This window comes from Sphaerodactylus townsendi, linkage group LG05 (genome assembly GCF_021028975.2).
Source record: "Sphaerodactylus townsendi isolate TG3544 linkage group LG05, MPM_Stown_v2.3, whole genome shotgun sequence".
In the NCBI taxonomy this organism is placed as follows: domain Eukaryota; kingdom Metazoa; phylum Chordata; class Lepidosauria; order Squamata; family Sphaerodactylidae; genus Sphaerodactylus; species Sphaerodactylus townsendi.
Window position 1 is genome coordinate 79569713 of NC_059429.1, and position 15346 is coordinate 79585058.

General features: G+C 42.2%; 1 protein-coding gene across 3 annotated transcripts in view; it reads left to right on the forward strand.

Annotated features, from left to right (window-relative positions):
- The window catches only part of MAPK14 (mitogen-activated protein kinase 14), a 31736-nt gene extending 29177 nt beyond the window's left edge, over positions 1-2559 (forward strand). For all 3 annotated transcript variants that reach the window (XM_048498245.1, XM_048498243.1, XM_048498246.1), the window contains exon 12: positions 561-2559. In XM_048498245.1, the coding sequence (XP_048354202.1) occupies positions 561-628 (68 nt within the window). In that variant the 3' untranslated portion in view covers positions 629-2559. The remainder of the gene's footprint in view (positions 1-560) is intronic.
- The last annotated feature ends 12787 nt before the right edge of the window (positions 2560-15346 follow it).

Genomic DNA, 15346 nt, shown 5'->3' on the forward strand with positions numbered 1-15346 from the left:
TCATTACAAATGAGTGGCATTAACTCTTTGTCTGGTAGTTCAGAAGGATCTCATGATTGATGGCACCAAAGTCTGGGGAGATTCAGGAGAATCAACAGGGGCATAATTCTGCCATCCATATTTAGGCAAAAGTTATCTACCAGTGTGACTAAGGCAAGTTGGAAGTCAGATTGAAAGGGTCTAAATCCAATTGGCCATTCTGGCAGGGGCTGATGGGAATTGTAATCCATGAACATCTGGAGAGCCGCAGGTTGCAGATCCCTGGTCTAAATAATAAAAGAACTTGGAGTTGACCAGCCATCCTCTGTTCTATCACCTTGTCCCCCCAAAAATAGACTGGAATATCTTGGACAAAATTAACTGGAAGCACTGGACTCTGGTTTGAATGTAAAATGTTGTTGTGTTGTCCGTTCCCCCCCCCCTTTTTTTTTTTTGCACTTCTTGATGGATGACTCTGAGAGTGAAATAACTTGGGAGTGGTTCCTCATCTTGGGTGAAATGGGGGACTGTTCGCTACCAGCTGCACTAAAGTCTTTCTCTCCAACCTTTTCTTCCTCCAGGCCTGACATATGATGAAGTAGTTAGCTTTGTGCCACCACCGCTTGACCAAGAGGAGATGGAGTCCTGAGAATCTGTTTCTCTCTCTTTATCCCATATCACTGTGAGGGGAAGACCTTTTGCTTAAGGATTCTCCAAATATCATTCAAGTGCCTCTTGCCGTGAAGGTTCTCCTTGGTGGAGGGGTTTTGTGTGAGTGTTTGTGTATTGGATGAGGGAGGGGGGATTGGAGGAAAGTATTTATACAGTTACTATGTAATGCTGCATGTTCTCTTGTATTTTTGTATACAGCCTGGGACGTGTTCTGAAGGCCTGTTCAATTGCTTTTTAGCCCTTATGGTTAGTAACCAGCTTTCACTGCTCTGGGGCAGGGAAGATGTTATGCAGGGAAGCTGAGACTTCAAATTCTCAGTTGTGGTTCTTGCCATTAAATGGCTGTCTGTCAAGAAAAAGACTTAGATAATGGAAGTTGAATTGTTACTTGAACTGTGCCCTCTGGTTTTCAGGTGAGAGAAAGAGGGTATATTTCCAGCCCGTGCCATGCCACTGCTTTACACCTAAAGCCTCTTCCTAGTATTATGAACAGCAGTATGGCTGTTTGGAACTTTTTGTCTCAAACAGTAAAAAAAAAAAAAGTGCCTTAAATTAATGAGGAAATTAGGGCTGGGTTACTGCTTTCTGAACAGTAATTGAAATGTTGAACTTGCTTCTTTCCAGGGTGTGGTCCACATGGTAGCCTGTGTGATCAGCATACAAATTGTCCATGAGAATAGAGGGTGTGTCCCTCATTAGTTGAATTTGGTCATATCCCTTTCTTTGCCCTGCCCTTATCCTAAAACATATCAGCAATAGCTTTGTCATGATGCCCCTGTGCTTGGTGTGTATTCTTAAAATGGCGGAGGGGGGGGGGGAAGGAATTGTCCATGCTTATGTAGGCTTATTTGTATTACTTTGGAAGAGGCACTAGGATGGTATATCAGCCAATAAATCACTTTATTCTGTACCACAGTCAGAGCCATAAAGAAACACATACATCTAATCTTGTGCAATTCATTATTGACATTCTGGGCACTTTCTATATGAAAAAGGGACATGTGAACATGCACATTTCTTTGTTCTTCCTTTCTGTGGCTTTAAAATGTTTTTCTTTATCATTCTCGGCGTGTCAGAACACACGGTTAAGTTAATTGTATTAATGTCGCATAAATCAAGTAAGTGAAGTTGCCCTGTCTAGAGATTAAATGGAGGGCATTGGTTCAAGTATTTTGTGTTCATCGGGTATTCTGGGTATCTTGAGATCTTATTTTTAAAGTATTTTTCCAAAATTTGTATAATGCAGGTATCATGCATGGATTATACGCCTGCCTCACTGAAAGAGTGTAGCTTTGCAGTATTTTTGTTTTCTGACAGATCTGGGATTTTTGTGTATTTATCCCTTTGTACAGAGAAGCCACAACAAAATGGTATGTGGATAATGAAGCCATCAGATCCTCCCTTTGTAGTTTTCTCCCTTCAGGTCAGACTCTCTGTGAAGAACTTGGATTTGAGGTCCAGAGAGCAGCACTCCTTCATGCTTCTGGTTCAGAGGCCTCCTTAAGACCAAACAAAATCAGCTCCTTATGCTGGACCTGCAGTCTGGATATTCAGATGGAAATGTAGATACATCCTGTAAACATACAGAGACTATTTTTTATTAGACATTTTATGTGTAGATGCTACAGTGTGATGCTACATGCAGAAATACTACAAAATAATTCTAAAATGTATAGGTATTTGTGTGTGAGTGGGAATATTTTAAAGCTGGTATCCTCCATGGGAGCCCCTGTGGAGCCCTGCAGTGTGGTGCTGTTCTACTGCCTGAATTCTGGACAGAAAGTACACACGTTATAGAGGAATTCTACAATTTTGTTCATATCCAGGAATTTTGCTCTAACTGGTTATGTCATATAGGATATTACACAAAGCCACTGGTTTAAAATAAAACCTATTTTTCAGAGTTAATGGATTGTTGGTCCTTTAAAAACTACATTTATTGTCACTTTCGATAGAATTGCGCCTTTTGTTTTTATGGTTACTTGTGCTAAGCCAAAAAAACCCACTTTTGTAGCCCTAATCTGGTGGGAATCCTCTTTGTGAATCACACTACAAAGAAAAGCTACAAAATACCTTTAATTAGGAGGTAATCCAATACAAGGAAATAACACAAAACCATGCACAAGCTTTCAAGTTCACCAGATCTGTTTATTAGACTGATTACTGTAAAATGGGGGCAGCAGATGTTTTTAGGACATTATCTGACACACACACACCCTGCATCATGTGTAAAATGCCTTGTAGATTAGCTTAGAATAAATAAAAGATTGCTGACAGATATTTTATTGGGTTGCATTGTTGGCCTTGTGGAAGGAAGAGAGAATGGCAGCTTCCAATTGAAAATATAAAAGCCGATAGATTAAATGTCTTCTAACACCATACAGAATACACAAATTTCCTAAAAGGCTGGAAGCTGAGAAAAAACATGGTAATCCTTAAGAAACTGCAAATCAATTTAGACAACACACAATTTAGTCAACAGACAACACACACCATCACTGAGTAATATTACCCAGTGATGGTGCACAGGAGACCCCACAAGTATAGGCTGTTCTTGGGTCATTTTCTTTCAGTTAAAGAATCCTGCTCTGTTTGCTAGACTTTGATATTTGCAAAATGCCTCAGTCATATTCCAGTGGTGAAGGTCACTTACTAACAATCTTTTGACCAGCATGATACTGGCTACTAGAAAGCACAAGGTATAGTAAGAACTGTTGAGGACTGAAGCCCTTATATATGTAGTGTAAGTTATGCCAACTGAAAATGGGTTTCATGAACAAGTTCTAAGAAACAAAAACACTGGCTGAAATTTGGGTGCTGTGTGGTTTCCGGGCTGTATGGCCGTGTTCTAGCAGCATTCTCTCCTGACGTTTCGCCTGCATCTGTGGCTGGCATCTTCAGAGGATGCCAGCCACAGATGCAGGCGAAACGTCAGGAGAGAATGCTGCTAGAACACGGCCATACAGCCCGGAAACCACACAGCACTCAAGTGATTCCGGCTGTGAAAGCCTTCGACAATACACTGGCTGAAATGTGTGAGCGTGTTCTTTCCATACCTATGGAGCTGTACTGTTGCTGTGGACATTTCTACATTGGTCATCTGCCCCAGATTAAATGCTGTTGGGAAGCGGGCTTCTTTCTGCATCCTCACAACTCTGTCGTACATTCATGTACTTCCTGTGGTTTCTCCAGTTTTTCCTGATCTTTTCTCAACCCTGGGTTTTCCCACTCACGCGACAGCCATTTTTCATTGACACTCTCTCCCCAAACATGAAAGTGCTTATTTATTTTCTAAAAAATGGTGCCAGAATATAATTGTACCAATTCATCATTAGAAGAAGAGTTTATTACAGCCACAAGACCAGCAAAAAGAAAACAAAGACGAATTCAAATTATACACACACAGACCACACGCATACAGAGTAATCCATGGTAAAAGGAGCCTCAACTTAAAACATTATTACAATCTCCATCATATAATACTGCTCCATGTCTCAGTATATAATAAGCACAGATTCATGCTAACATACAAACTTTAACTACCTACAAGGATATGCAGAGAGCCGCCTTTACCAATACACCATTGTAGCGGTATGTATAACTGTTCTCTGAATTTCCAGTTTGCATTAAAAGAAGAAAAGTATTGGTACCCTTTCTGTGGGAAAACCCACAACAGCCAGGAAAGGCATAGCTCCACCATGGAAAGGTGCCAGAGAGTTGCTTTTAAATGGGAAGACTGGGAATTCAGAGAACTGTTACCCCTATTGTTAAGTGTTATATTGACAAAACCACACTCTAGTGCTGATTTTTTTGTTGTTGTTGCAAAAGTTCAGGTAGCTGCTGCTGCGTTTCTGAGCCAGGGAAATGGAAAAACTACCATGTAAAAAAAGCCCCGTTACTGCTGCCCTTCAGCAGAAGCTGCACCAGCAGTGGGAAAAACCAGTGGTGGAATCTGGGGAGGAGGAGGAATTGGTCATTATGATTGTCAAGATGGCTGCTGAAGTTGTTGCAAATAAGGCCTCTAAGCTAAAGTTGCAGAATATTTAAATTAGGCTCTTAAGTTCCTTGTTAAGTGGCTGGGATCAGTTCTTGAGGAACCTGAAGGATCTTTCCAAGACCTCATTATGACATTACCTGTTATCTTGTATGAGCATGTCATGTAAAGAAAAGTGAAAGTGTTTTTCCACTTACACAAGGGTCTGGAAATCTCTTGTGGAAGCATGAGAATACTTCAGAAGTTATGTGTTGTTGTTCAGTGCTAGATGTCATGCAAGTATTCATAATAGTATCAACTAATTTTCTTCCACTTAAAATTATTTGTAATGCACAAATGGGCGTCCAGATCATCTAGTGACATTTAATAGCTCAGTAGAATTGGCAAGTTGGACTGAGGTCAGTGGAACTTTTTCCTGAGTAGATTCCATTGTATATGTGTGCATTTTTATGGTGACATGCATCAAACTACTCAACAAAGAATGTTCAGTGCAGTGGCCAGAGAGATATCTTGTTGACTGTTATAGCATTACTGAGCGTTCACTTCAAATGTCTGAACAACTACTTGGCCAAGAAGAACAAGAACAGTTCAATATATGTGCTTCCATGTCGTCTCCCCCTACATTTCTGAACAGTCAGTGAGGATCTATGCAAAAAATATTTAATCTGATTGGAAAGGAGATGCATAATGTCTGGTTGAATCATTAGCATTTTGCAACAGGATTAATATTAATATTCATATATTCTATGAATATAAGGACAGTAGAACACAGTGGCAAACTTTTTGCATTTTGTGCTCCCCAAGTCATTGGTCAATTGGAGTTTTTGAGTAGATATTTTAAGTAGGTGTTATTTGAAAACATTGACAGAAGATGTCATATTTTTTAAAAAAATAATTGATCTGATTGCCCCTAACAAATGGGAAAATTGAGGGCACCTTCTCTCATGTCTGTAAGGTGTTCTACCTGTTTTCCTGTATACCTTTTTTCAGGGTCAAAATGTGTCCTTCCTGTATCAGTGGAAAAGCTGGTAGGATTCAATATTGTACTTTGATTCTTATTGTAAATAGTTTTGTGAATTGTGGTGAGACCTCCAGATCGAAGTACAAATAAATGTACACTAACTCACAACATGTCACTTATTAAAAACACTAATAGTTCTTTCTCAAACAATTTTGAAGATCTATTATTTTATATGGTGGTAAATTAGAACATACTTTTCTGAACAGTCAGTGTAAAGTTCCTAGATACGGGAAGTACAAATAGTCAAAACCGAATGCAGAGTACAGTTCTTTTGGATCTGTGAAAATTTCAGTAATTGACATGTAAATGTATTGTTTCTCAAGAGGCCTGATAAATGAGGAGGCAAAGTCTGGCAGACTAAAAGGCTGCCTTTAAGAAAACTAATTTTAAAAAACCCCAATGTGCACTGGTATCCAAACTGAGAGAACTATATAGCACTGGTGTAAGTCCAACTCTGTAAACTAGGCAAGTCTGAGTACTGTGAAGGTTAAAACTTTGGACATTCATTGAAAGGCAGTGGATCTTTTGAATAAACAAGCGTAGAATTAGAGCACATCTTTCTTCCTTGATGAAGAGTATCTTAAATAAGAACGCAATAGGACTGGGTATTCTCTCTGCCATATTTTCTTTCTGCATATGTATCTCTTTGCAGAATAAGATGGTAAAAATAGGCAGGTGAGTTTTTTCTTTATTACAGGAGTATGTTGTGAAAACGATAGAAGATAAGTAATTTGCAAGAAAAAGCTTAAATTAGATGACAGTGCATGAGATCATCTTTGCCTCTGTGACAATTCAATTCAAGGAACAGCATAATGTCTGAAGAGCCAATATTTATATTTGTACCCTGCCTCAAAGGCAGCTTACGTACATTAAAAACAATTTTAAAAACTGCAGTAAAGTATCATCCTAAACAATGAAGTGCTAAGAAATCGAATGGCCAACGATGACCCTTCCATTGGTCAAGGGCTCCTGCTAGGGACATTCGATTTCTTTCCTGCCTGCAGAAACCTTCCACCTCCCCCAATCATCCCAATTCCACCCTCCCCCACCCTAAGGTACATCTTGCCACCCCCCACCCAAGCCTCATCGTCTAACTTTCCACCACCTCAATACTAACCTGCCAGCCCTCCCCACTCCAATACTCACTAACTCTCCCTCACCCCTAGCCACACCTTCCACATCTTCCCCACTCCAAGCCTTACCTTTCAACCCTCCCCCCATCCCAAGCCTCACCTTGCCACTCTGCCCCACCTGAAGCCTCCCGCTCCACCTTTCCCGAATCTTCCACCCTAGCCCTCACCTTGCTGCCCTCCCCCACCCCAAGCCACTTTTCTCCACCTATCCTCACCTTCCAACCTACCCCAAGCCACGTTCTCCAATTTCTCTCATCCCTGAGTCACAGACCGACACCCAGGTAAGTGTTGCGCTGCGAGCAAGGGTGGGATGGGGACCGCAACAGCCCCACTAAAGCCCATTGTGGGGGAGATGCTTCCTTTTCCACCCTTTGCTAGGGCCCATTGTATCTTCCCTGCAATGGACTAAGCTGCTAGTAATTAATATAACACACAACAATTAAAAATCACATTAAAATAACCAAATGCTTGGTCAAAGAGGAAGGTCTTCTCTATGTGCCTAAACCCACACAGGGTAGATGCATGGGGAATCTCTGAGGTGTGGCTATTTCAGAGCCTGGAGGCAATTACAGAGAAAGCTTTCCTATGTGGCCCCACAACTTGGTGGGGGAGGTACCACCAGGAATGCCTCCCCATGTGACCTCAGTGCCCAGGCAGGTACATATGGGTGCAGGTGCTCACTCAGGCAGTGCCCAATTAGGCATTTATATCAACATCAACATCTCGAATTTGGCCCGGAAGTGAATTGGGAGCCAGTACAGTGCCTTAAGAACCAGTGTAATGTGCATCCAGCCAGATGTGCTGGCTAACATGCTGCACCAACTCCAGCTTCTGGACCATCTTTAAGGACCATATTCAAGGACAACTGCAGATAGAGTGTTTTACAATACTCCAATCAAGAGGTTACCAGAGCATGCAACACTGTGGCCCGGTCCCCTTTGTCCAAAAATTGGCGAGCTGGAAAACCAGATGGAGCTGCTGTAATGCCCTCATGGCCACTGCTGTCTCCTGATCCTCAAAGGACATTGATGAGTCCAGAAGCACCCCCAGATCTTATACCCAGTCCCTCCGGGGCAATACAACCCCATCCAAAACAGGGTGTCCCAAGAGATCTCACTGACTTGGGAGTCCAGAACACAAAGAACCTCTGCTTTGTCTGGAGTAAGTCTCAGTTTGTTGGTCTTCATCCTGCCCATAACTGCTTCCAGGCAGTAGTCCAGCACACTGAGCGCCTGTCCTGGCTCTGGGTGTCATCCACATATCGATGACACTGTTCTGAGTACATTCAGAATGCCCCTGCCTTGGTGCATCTCCATCCCTCTTTTGCATCATTCCCTTCTGCCATCCTTCATGGCAAACACACTCCCCAGACTGTAGACAGTGTGTAACAGACTTCTCTCTGTGATACACCTCTGAAGATGCCAGCCACAGATGTAGGCGAAATGTTAGGAACAAGATCTACCAGACCATGGCCACACAGCCCGGAAAACCCTCAACAGCCAACACCCCCCAGAGCTCCTAACCAAGAAGGAAAATGCCCAAACAAATAGTCCCCTTTTTCAGACCATCCCCATGTGTGCTTGGAGGTCTCTGCCCAATCTGGGTGCTAAACTGTGGGCCTCCAGATTGCTGAATGTGCACCATCCAATCAGGAGGTTTTAAGATATCAAAGGACTGGCATATTACCTCTCCTAGGTGGAAAGGATGCCCTGTTACAGCAAAGAGCCTCTCTCCCCCTCCTAGCCCTGAAGACAACCTTATTCTATCATCACGGTTGCTGAGGCATCTCCACCTCCCAATCTCACTATAAAGACTTCTAGAGATACCCCCCATCACTCTTAGTTGTCCACAGAGAAGAACCATCTAATGCAGTGGTTCTCAACCTTCCTAATGCCGTGACCCTTTAATACAGTTCCTCGTGTTGTGGTGACCCCCAACCCTAACATTTATCCATTTTACAGATGGAGAACACTGATGCAGAGAGTCTTAGGCGACCCTTGTGAAAGGGTCATTTGACCCCCAAAGGGGTCGCGACCCACAGGTTGAGAGCTGCTAATGCAAGGCAAAATGAGATTCTTCTGTCTACTGATGTCCAAATGTAGATGCAACAGCTCTCCTCACCAACAGACTCCTCATCATGGCCTACTCCTGCTATTTCTGGTTCATTTTATTTCTAGCACAAGGTGTGCCTTGAGCTAAGCATCAATTGTCCTCCTCCTCATGAGCAGGGAGATGAAAACAGTTCTTAAACATGATAAATGAATTCATAATCATTCCGTGCAAGAGCATGCTATCTGCAGACACAATTTCTAGCTGTGACCAAACCTCTGACCTCCCATGATGAGGCAACATATTAATACATTAATCTCATTGTGAAGTGCAGCAATCAGCATATGATGTTTCTGAGTATCAAAATGATTTAAAACGGCTCAAGCATTTGCCCAGTAATGAAACTCCAACTGGGAGACACCGAGCTGATCACCAGAGTAGCTGTTATTCCCCATCAGATGGCAGCTACTATTGAGCTGAAATGCATCGACTCTTGTAGCCTACAATGCCTTAACATGCTTCCATTGTAATTGAAGCATAAGCCAATGACAGGAGTATGCTCAATAGAATTGCTTAAGGACAACTCTAGAGTAAATTAATTGTAGTTGATGATGGTTGGTTGGATGCATTTAGTGAGTAATTGTTTGATGCCAACAACTTTGTTGTGGTGCAGAGTGGAAATTTGCCACCTAAAGCTTCAGGATTGCTAACCAGCTGTTTGGTTTCTGAGTTTGTTTTTGAGAATTGAGGTTTTTCCCCCCCTGTAAATCAACTTTTATTTCCTCATTCTGTTTGAAGACAAGTTCTGGAACTTGAAGATGGAAAATTCAGCAACCAGTTCATTTTCCAGGGACAGCTCAGTTTTGATTGCCTTTCATATTTTAAATATGGAAGGAATTTTCACCCAATCTGGTTAATGACCTTAGGCTGTGTTGCCTTCCCATCACACATAGTTAGGCTTGTGGATTAAGTAATTTGTATTGAATGCTCTGCTCATCTCAGTGTGGTACACACACACCTGTTTGGCTCATGGTATATTAAAGGAAGAGATAGAGATCGTATCAGTTGATCCTGGCGGGAGAGATGGGTGGGTGATTAATCCAGCAATGCTTCTAGGAATCAGATGAATTCCTGGTCATATCCTACTTTTAGGTCATGTTCAAACAAACCCTTCGTATACAGCAATAATGCTGTCTTTTATACTGACTTCTCTGTGGCAAGCCCCTGAATATGCTAATTCTATAGCTATTAAATTGGATATTTTCTGAAATCAGCTCTTAATTGACATATCTTAAAATAAATGGGAGGAATGTAGCTAAATGTGTGTGTCCTGATAATGTTGTATGTTGCTCTAAATAATTAGAATTACAGTTTCATTTAATTTCTTGGATCTGTTATTACAATCACAGTGGTACCTTGGACCAGCCTTAATATATTTTGCTGGCTGCTAGGAATACACACATATGTTTTCATGTATTTTTAAGTATTGTTATTTAGTATTTTGTATTTTAAAGTATTGTTATTTAGTATTTAGTATTGTTATTTAGTATTTTGTATTTTTAAAAAATATAATTATTATACCCAGTTGAATTTTTCTTTTTAAAATTTATCTATTGGTTTCAGTGGGAAAGGTAAGTTCACCTATAATGCTTGTTTTACTTTCTAGTTAATAGGGATGAACATTTAATGGACTGTACCTTTCACCTAATGAGTTTTCCCTGCCAAATTTCAGGGAAGTGATAGAAAGCATTTATATCTTAGAGGCAATTTGAATTCTCATTTGGGATCAAGGTGTCATCTGAGAGACCTGATACAGTGCTGAAGCTAAACAAGTCTGGATCTAGTCAATGAGAGGATGGCTGGCCACCTGGAAATCTTATGTAAGACAAACCACCTTGAGTTCCTATGGTGGGAGAAAAATAGAACAAAATGTCATGAATAAATAGCAAATATTACATCTTTTCTGAAGTCGGCCCGCGGGGGTTGCAAGGAAGAGGCGAGACGCGGTGATATCATCCGGTGGAGAGAGCCAGCAGCAGGAAGCGCGGTCCTTGGATCTGATAGCTCTGATCCGTGGGCCTGGCTACTCTGCCGTGTGCTAGTCCCTGGCACCTTTTATTAGGGTTTCTCTGGGGGCGCGTAAAGGAGGTGAATAGGCGTGGGAGAGCTGTGAGAGCCGGGGAGAGGCTGGGAGATCATCATGTGATGCATGATTCTTCATGGGGACTGCTACGATGCAGGGAGGGAAGCGCCCGCGTTTGGGTATAATCCATACCTGGGGGCAAGAGCCCTTTGTCCCACTTTGTCTGCAGGACACCTACAGTGACCGTGATTCAGGTAGTTCATGACCTGTGACTCACGGGGGACCGGGGGGTGAGGGGAGCCGTGCAGGCGCCCAGAAGGTCAAGAGAGCATTGGCACAGGGCATTCCATCACGCTTCTATCTCATAGCAGTGGGTTCTGCTGCTGGGTTGGCAAGAGGCTCCCCCTACACCTTTCCTAGGATCTTCAAGTGGGTTATTTTAAATCAATGATGGAGTACACAGATGATAACTATATCTTGTCCCCTTACGGTCATCATTTTTTTTTATTGTTGATTCAGTATTTTTCTCACACTCCTGGTATTGAGGTGACTTTTGGTATTGAGCTGGGCTGGGAGAAAAATGCTTTAAATATCCTACTAAAATGGAGAAGGGAGCTGGGCCTATGAAACAGATCAATGGTCTATCTAAAGATGGACAGCATGGTCATCTGCTTCTATTGCTCAAAATCTTCAAAGCCCTGCCTACCTGCCAGCAGGTACAAGCAAAGCTTAGCCCCTGCCTGGCAAGCACAGTCCTGAATAACACAATACCTCATACAAATAGGACTCTTGTTTATATAGAATCAGAAAGTTCCTCCAAAGTCTGAAGTGATGCCGTGATTAATGGGAAGTGGAAAGGTAGGACACAGAAATGCCGATAAGGATAATTCTGTTCAGTAGGAATGAATGCTATCTCTTCTGGTTAGATGATATCCCTGCCAGGTGCATATCTTCTGAGTCACTCTGTTTCTTGATTGTCCACAAAACACAAACCATCCAGGGATTATTTCTTAATTGTCCACAAAACACAAACCAGCCACCAGAAAATAATTCCTATCACTGCTAAGCTGAAAATTATTGTAGTCAAATTAGATATGATAGAGCATTTAATCCCACCCCATACCTAAGTATGGAGATTGGAGCCATGAAAAAAGACAGATATTTCTACATACCTAAGAAAAGCCCCTGGTTTGTAAAAAAATCTGAAATCCAAAAAACACACAAAAACATTATGGGGTTAAAAACCCTAAAATAATAGAAGCAGCACCTGTACCTTTAGAAAATGAATGGCCTTACTGGCAGTTGCTAGACAAGCACAGTAACAATGGCTTTTTCAAGCCTTTTTTCTGTCAATAAAAGGCAAGGAAGGGGTCAGGGATCTTCCTGGGCTGTTTTGGCCTTAGAGGGAGGACTCCTCAGGGCCAGGCCTGACAGCAATCACCAGGTAACTTGCTACTACCATTCTTGCTAAACTCACCCAGGCCTGGCTGCTCATTATAATTCAACAGCACCCATCCCATGAAAATCAGTGTAGTATAGTGGTTAGTTACAATTTTAGACTAGAATCTGAAAAACCCACGTTTGACTCCAATAGTTTTATGAAACCTCAATGGGTGACCTTGGGCTAGTAACCCACTCTCAGTTTAACCTGCCACACAGGATTGCTGTGAAGATAAAATGGAGAAGAGAATGATACAAGCTACTTTTGATCTCAACTGGGGAGAAAGGGTATAAATTAAGTAAATAAATTAGCTGAAGATAGGGGGCAGATAACAGGGTGTCTGGTTAGTGAGTGGAAAGGGGAGAAGGAATACAGGATAGGTGGCCAGGAGAAGAGAAGAAATATTGTGGGAAGGGGGATACAAGAGAAAGTGAAATGACCCAGTGGTCAGCATCACAGAAGTGGGCCAGAGTTTTCCCAAAGGGTGGAAGGAGGGAAAGCTGAAGAGAGAGAGAGAGAGAGAGAGAGAGCGAGCGAGCGAGAGCAGATGACGGTAGGTTTGCTGGTGTGTGGGAAGAAGAGAAGGAAGCAGGGAAAGAGACTATGAGTTTTTAAGGGAAGAAATAGAGGAAATAGTGGGGATGGGGAATGAAATATTCTCCACAAGCCTTTGCAGGTCCTCCACCTACAGGTTTATATTTTATAGATTAAAGAATGAGCTGAACTGGATTTTTTATTTTGTTTTATTAGGTTTCTATTCCACCATTTCCCAACACAAGCTGGGAACTGATTGGTTACCTTTGTAATGCTCATCTCTACTAGATCCCAAATCAAACATCTCACTCTCCTTGTACTCTGTAACTTGCTAAGAGCATTTATGGTGTTTGTGTGTATGGGGGGGCGGATGTGATGCCTAAATGAAGCATGCACCCCAAAGTCCATTAGCATTTTGTGTAGAATGTCCAGAGTAATTTGTGTGCAATTTCTCATTTGGACAAGAACCTTATCTGAAATATAATACCTTCCAAAGAGTCCCAGCCAGTTATGCTAGACAACCTGTGCACACATCCACAAAGGTAGATTACAGCAAAAGGGTGATTTCAACTATCCCCACATAAACTGGAAAAATGCATGTTCAGAGAGCATTCCTGGATATGTTAAATGACTGTGGCTTAGAGCAGATGGTTGTGGAACCAACCAGGGGAGAGGTGATCCTAGATCTAATTCTATGTGGAACTCAGGACTGTACGGAAAATAAGTGTTGTTGAGCTGATAGGGAACAGCGAACACAATGCTATCAGATTCAGTATCTCTGCATGCGAGCAAGTGACAGCTACTAAGTTACAGGTGCTCGGGAGCAGCAGCAGCAGCAGAAGTAACAGGTGCTTCGGAGGAGCAGCAGCAGAAGGCCATTGCTTTCACATCCTGCATGTGAGCTGCCAAAGGCATCTGGTGGGCCATTGCGAATAGCAGAGTGCTGGACTAGATGGACTCTGGTCTGATCCAGCAGGCTCTTTCCTATGTTCTTATGTTCTTACTACTGGATATTATTTAGTTATTACTAAATAGTAGAAATTGTCAACCTAAAGAGGGACAATTTGTACCATTTAATTGGATTGCTAATAACTACTTCCATCTTCCAAATGAGAATAGTTGACTTTTTCAAAGGAACATTCCTTGAGAACAGGAGTCCCCAGTGAATCTCTAGACACTAGGGATTTTAGGGAGTGTGTGATGCCACCTCCACAAAATGACTGCCATGGAGCTCCTCCTGTGAACTTCTTGTAATGTCCCTGGACTGTTCAATAATGAGACTTCATATTCAGATGATTTTTAAATTGAAAATAGCATCAAGAAAAGCATTTAGACTTCTATTGCCAGAACTGAAATTAAGCATGAAGACAACTTCCATTATAACCCCACTCCATGCCCCTCCATGTCACATAACACCACCCGTCAGTGCCAGTTCCCAAGGAAGGAATGGTACCCTTCCAATCTCATGTGAAGGACGCAGCAGGGCCTTTACTTCAGCCAAAACAACTCACACTCCAAAATGCTTTGAAGTGCAAAAGCGAATGGGGTCTAATGAGCAGATTAGACTTCACCTGGAAAACAAAACTGAGACAAAAGATAACAGTCCCAGGGAAGGAGGAAGCAATCTATGGAGAGAGGATTCCACATCCCACCTTGGAGACATGATAGGATCTGTCCAGAATTGGGCAGATAATGACATTCTCCCCCCGCCTCTTAGGGTCAACCCTGGGGACCCCAGGGCTCTGAGGATATCGGCAGTAAAATTTGAACACCAAACGAGGGGCCTGAACATCTGAGTCATTAACCGACTCATTCTCCCCAGCAGGGAAGTGTTTCCAAAGGCCAAAAATTGCAAGCAGCTGTGGTGAAGATGGGAATCCAGGATGAGGGTAGCTTTGTGGTATTCTTGGTGATCAGTAAGCAGGGAAGGAGGTGCTTCCACTTGCGGGTGCCACAGGTTGGCCAGAGATGCATTTTTCAGGAGGCTGAAATGAAACACAGGGTGTACACCTCTATAAGTCTTAGGCAAATTAACCTCCACAGTCACCTAATTTATAACACGCACAACTTTAAAGGGTCCCAAGTACTGATGTCCCAGCTTGTGGATGGGCTGTGCACAATGCAGATTCTTAGTGGACATGTAAACCAAATCCCCCACAAAACATACATACTTATGCCTCTTGTCAGCTTGGAACTTATAAGTCTCTTTAGCCTTGCTCAATGCCTTGTGGATTTGGGGCCAAGAAAGTTTTCATGGCAGAATGAAGGTTTGAGTTTAATCAATATATCTAATTCGCACCATCACGAAATCTGTGGATATTTAAATCCCGAGACTGGAGTCATGAGCAAACAAAACAGATCTTTCTACAAACCTGAAACAAAATGTGTTGGGGAATTAAAACCACTCCAAAAAATAAGTAGTATCTGTGGCATTATAAAA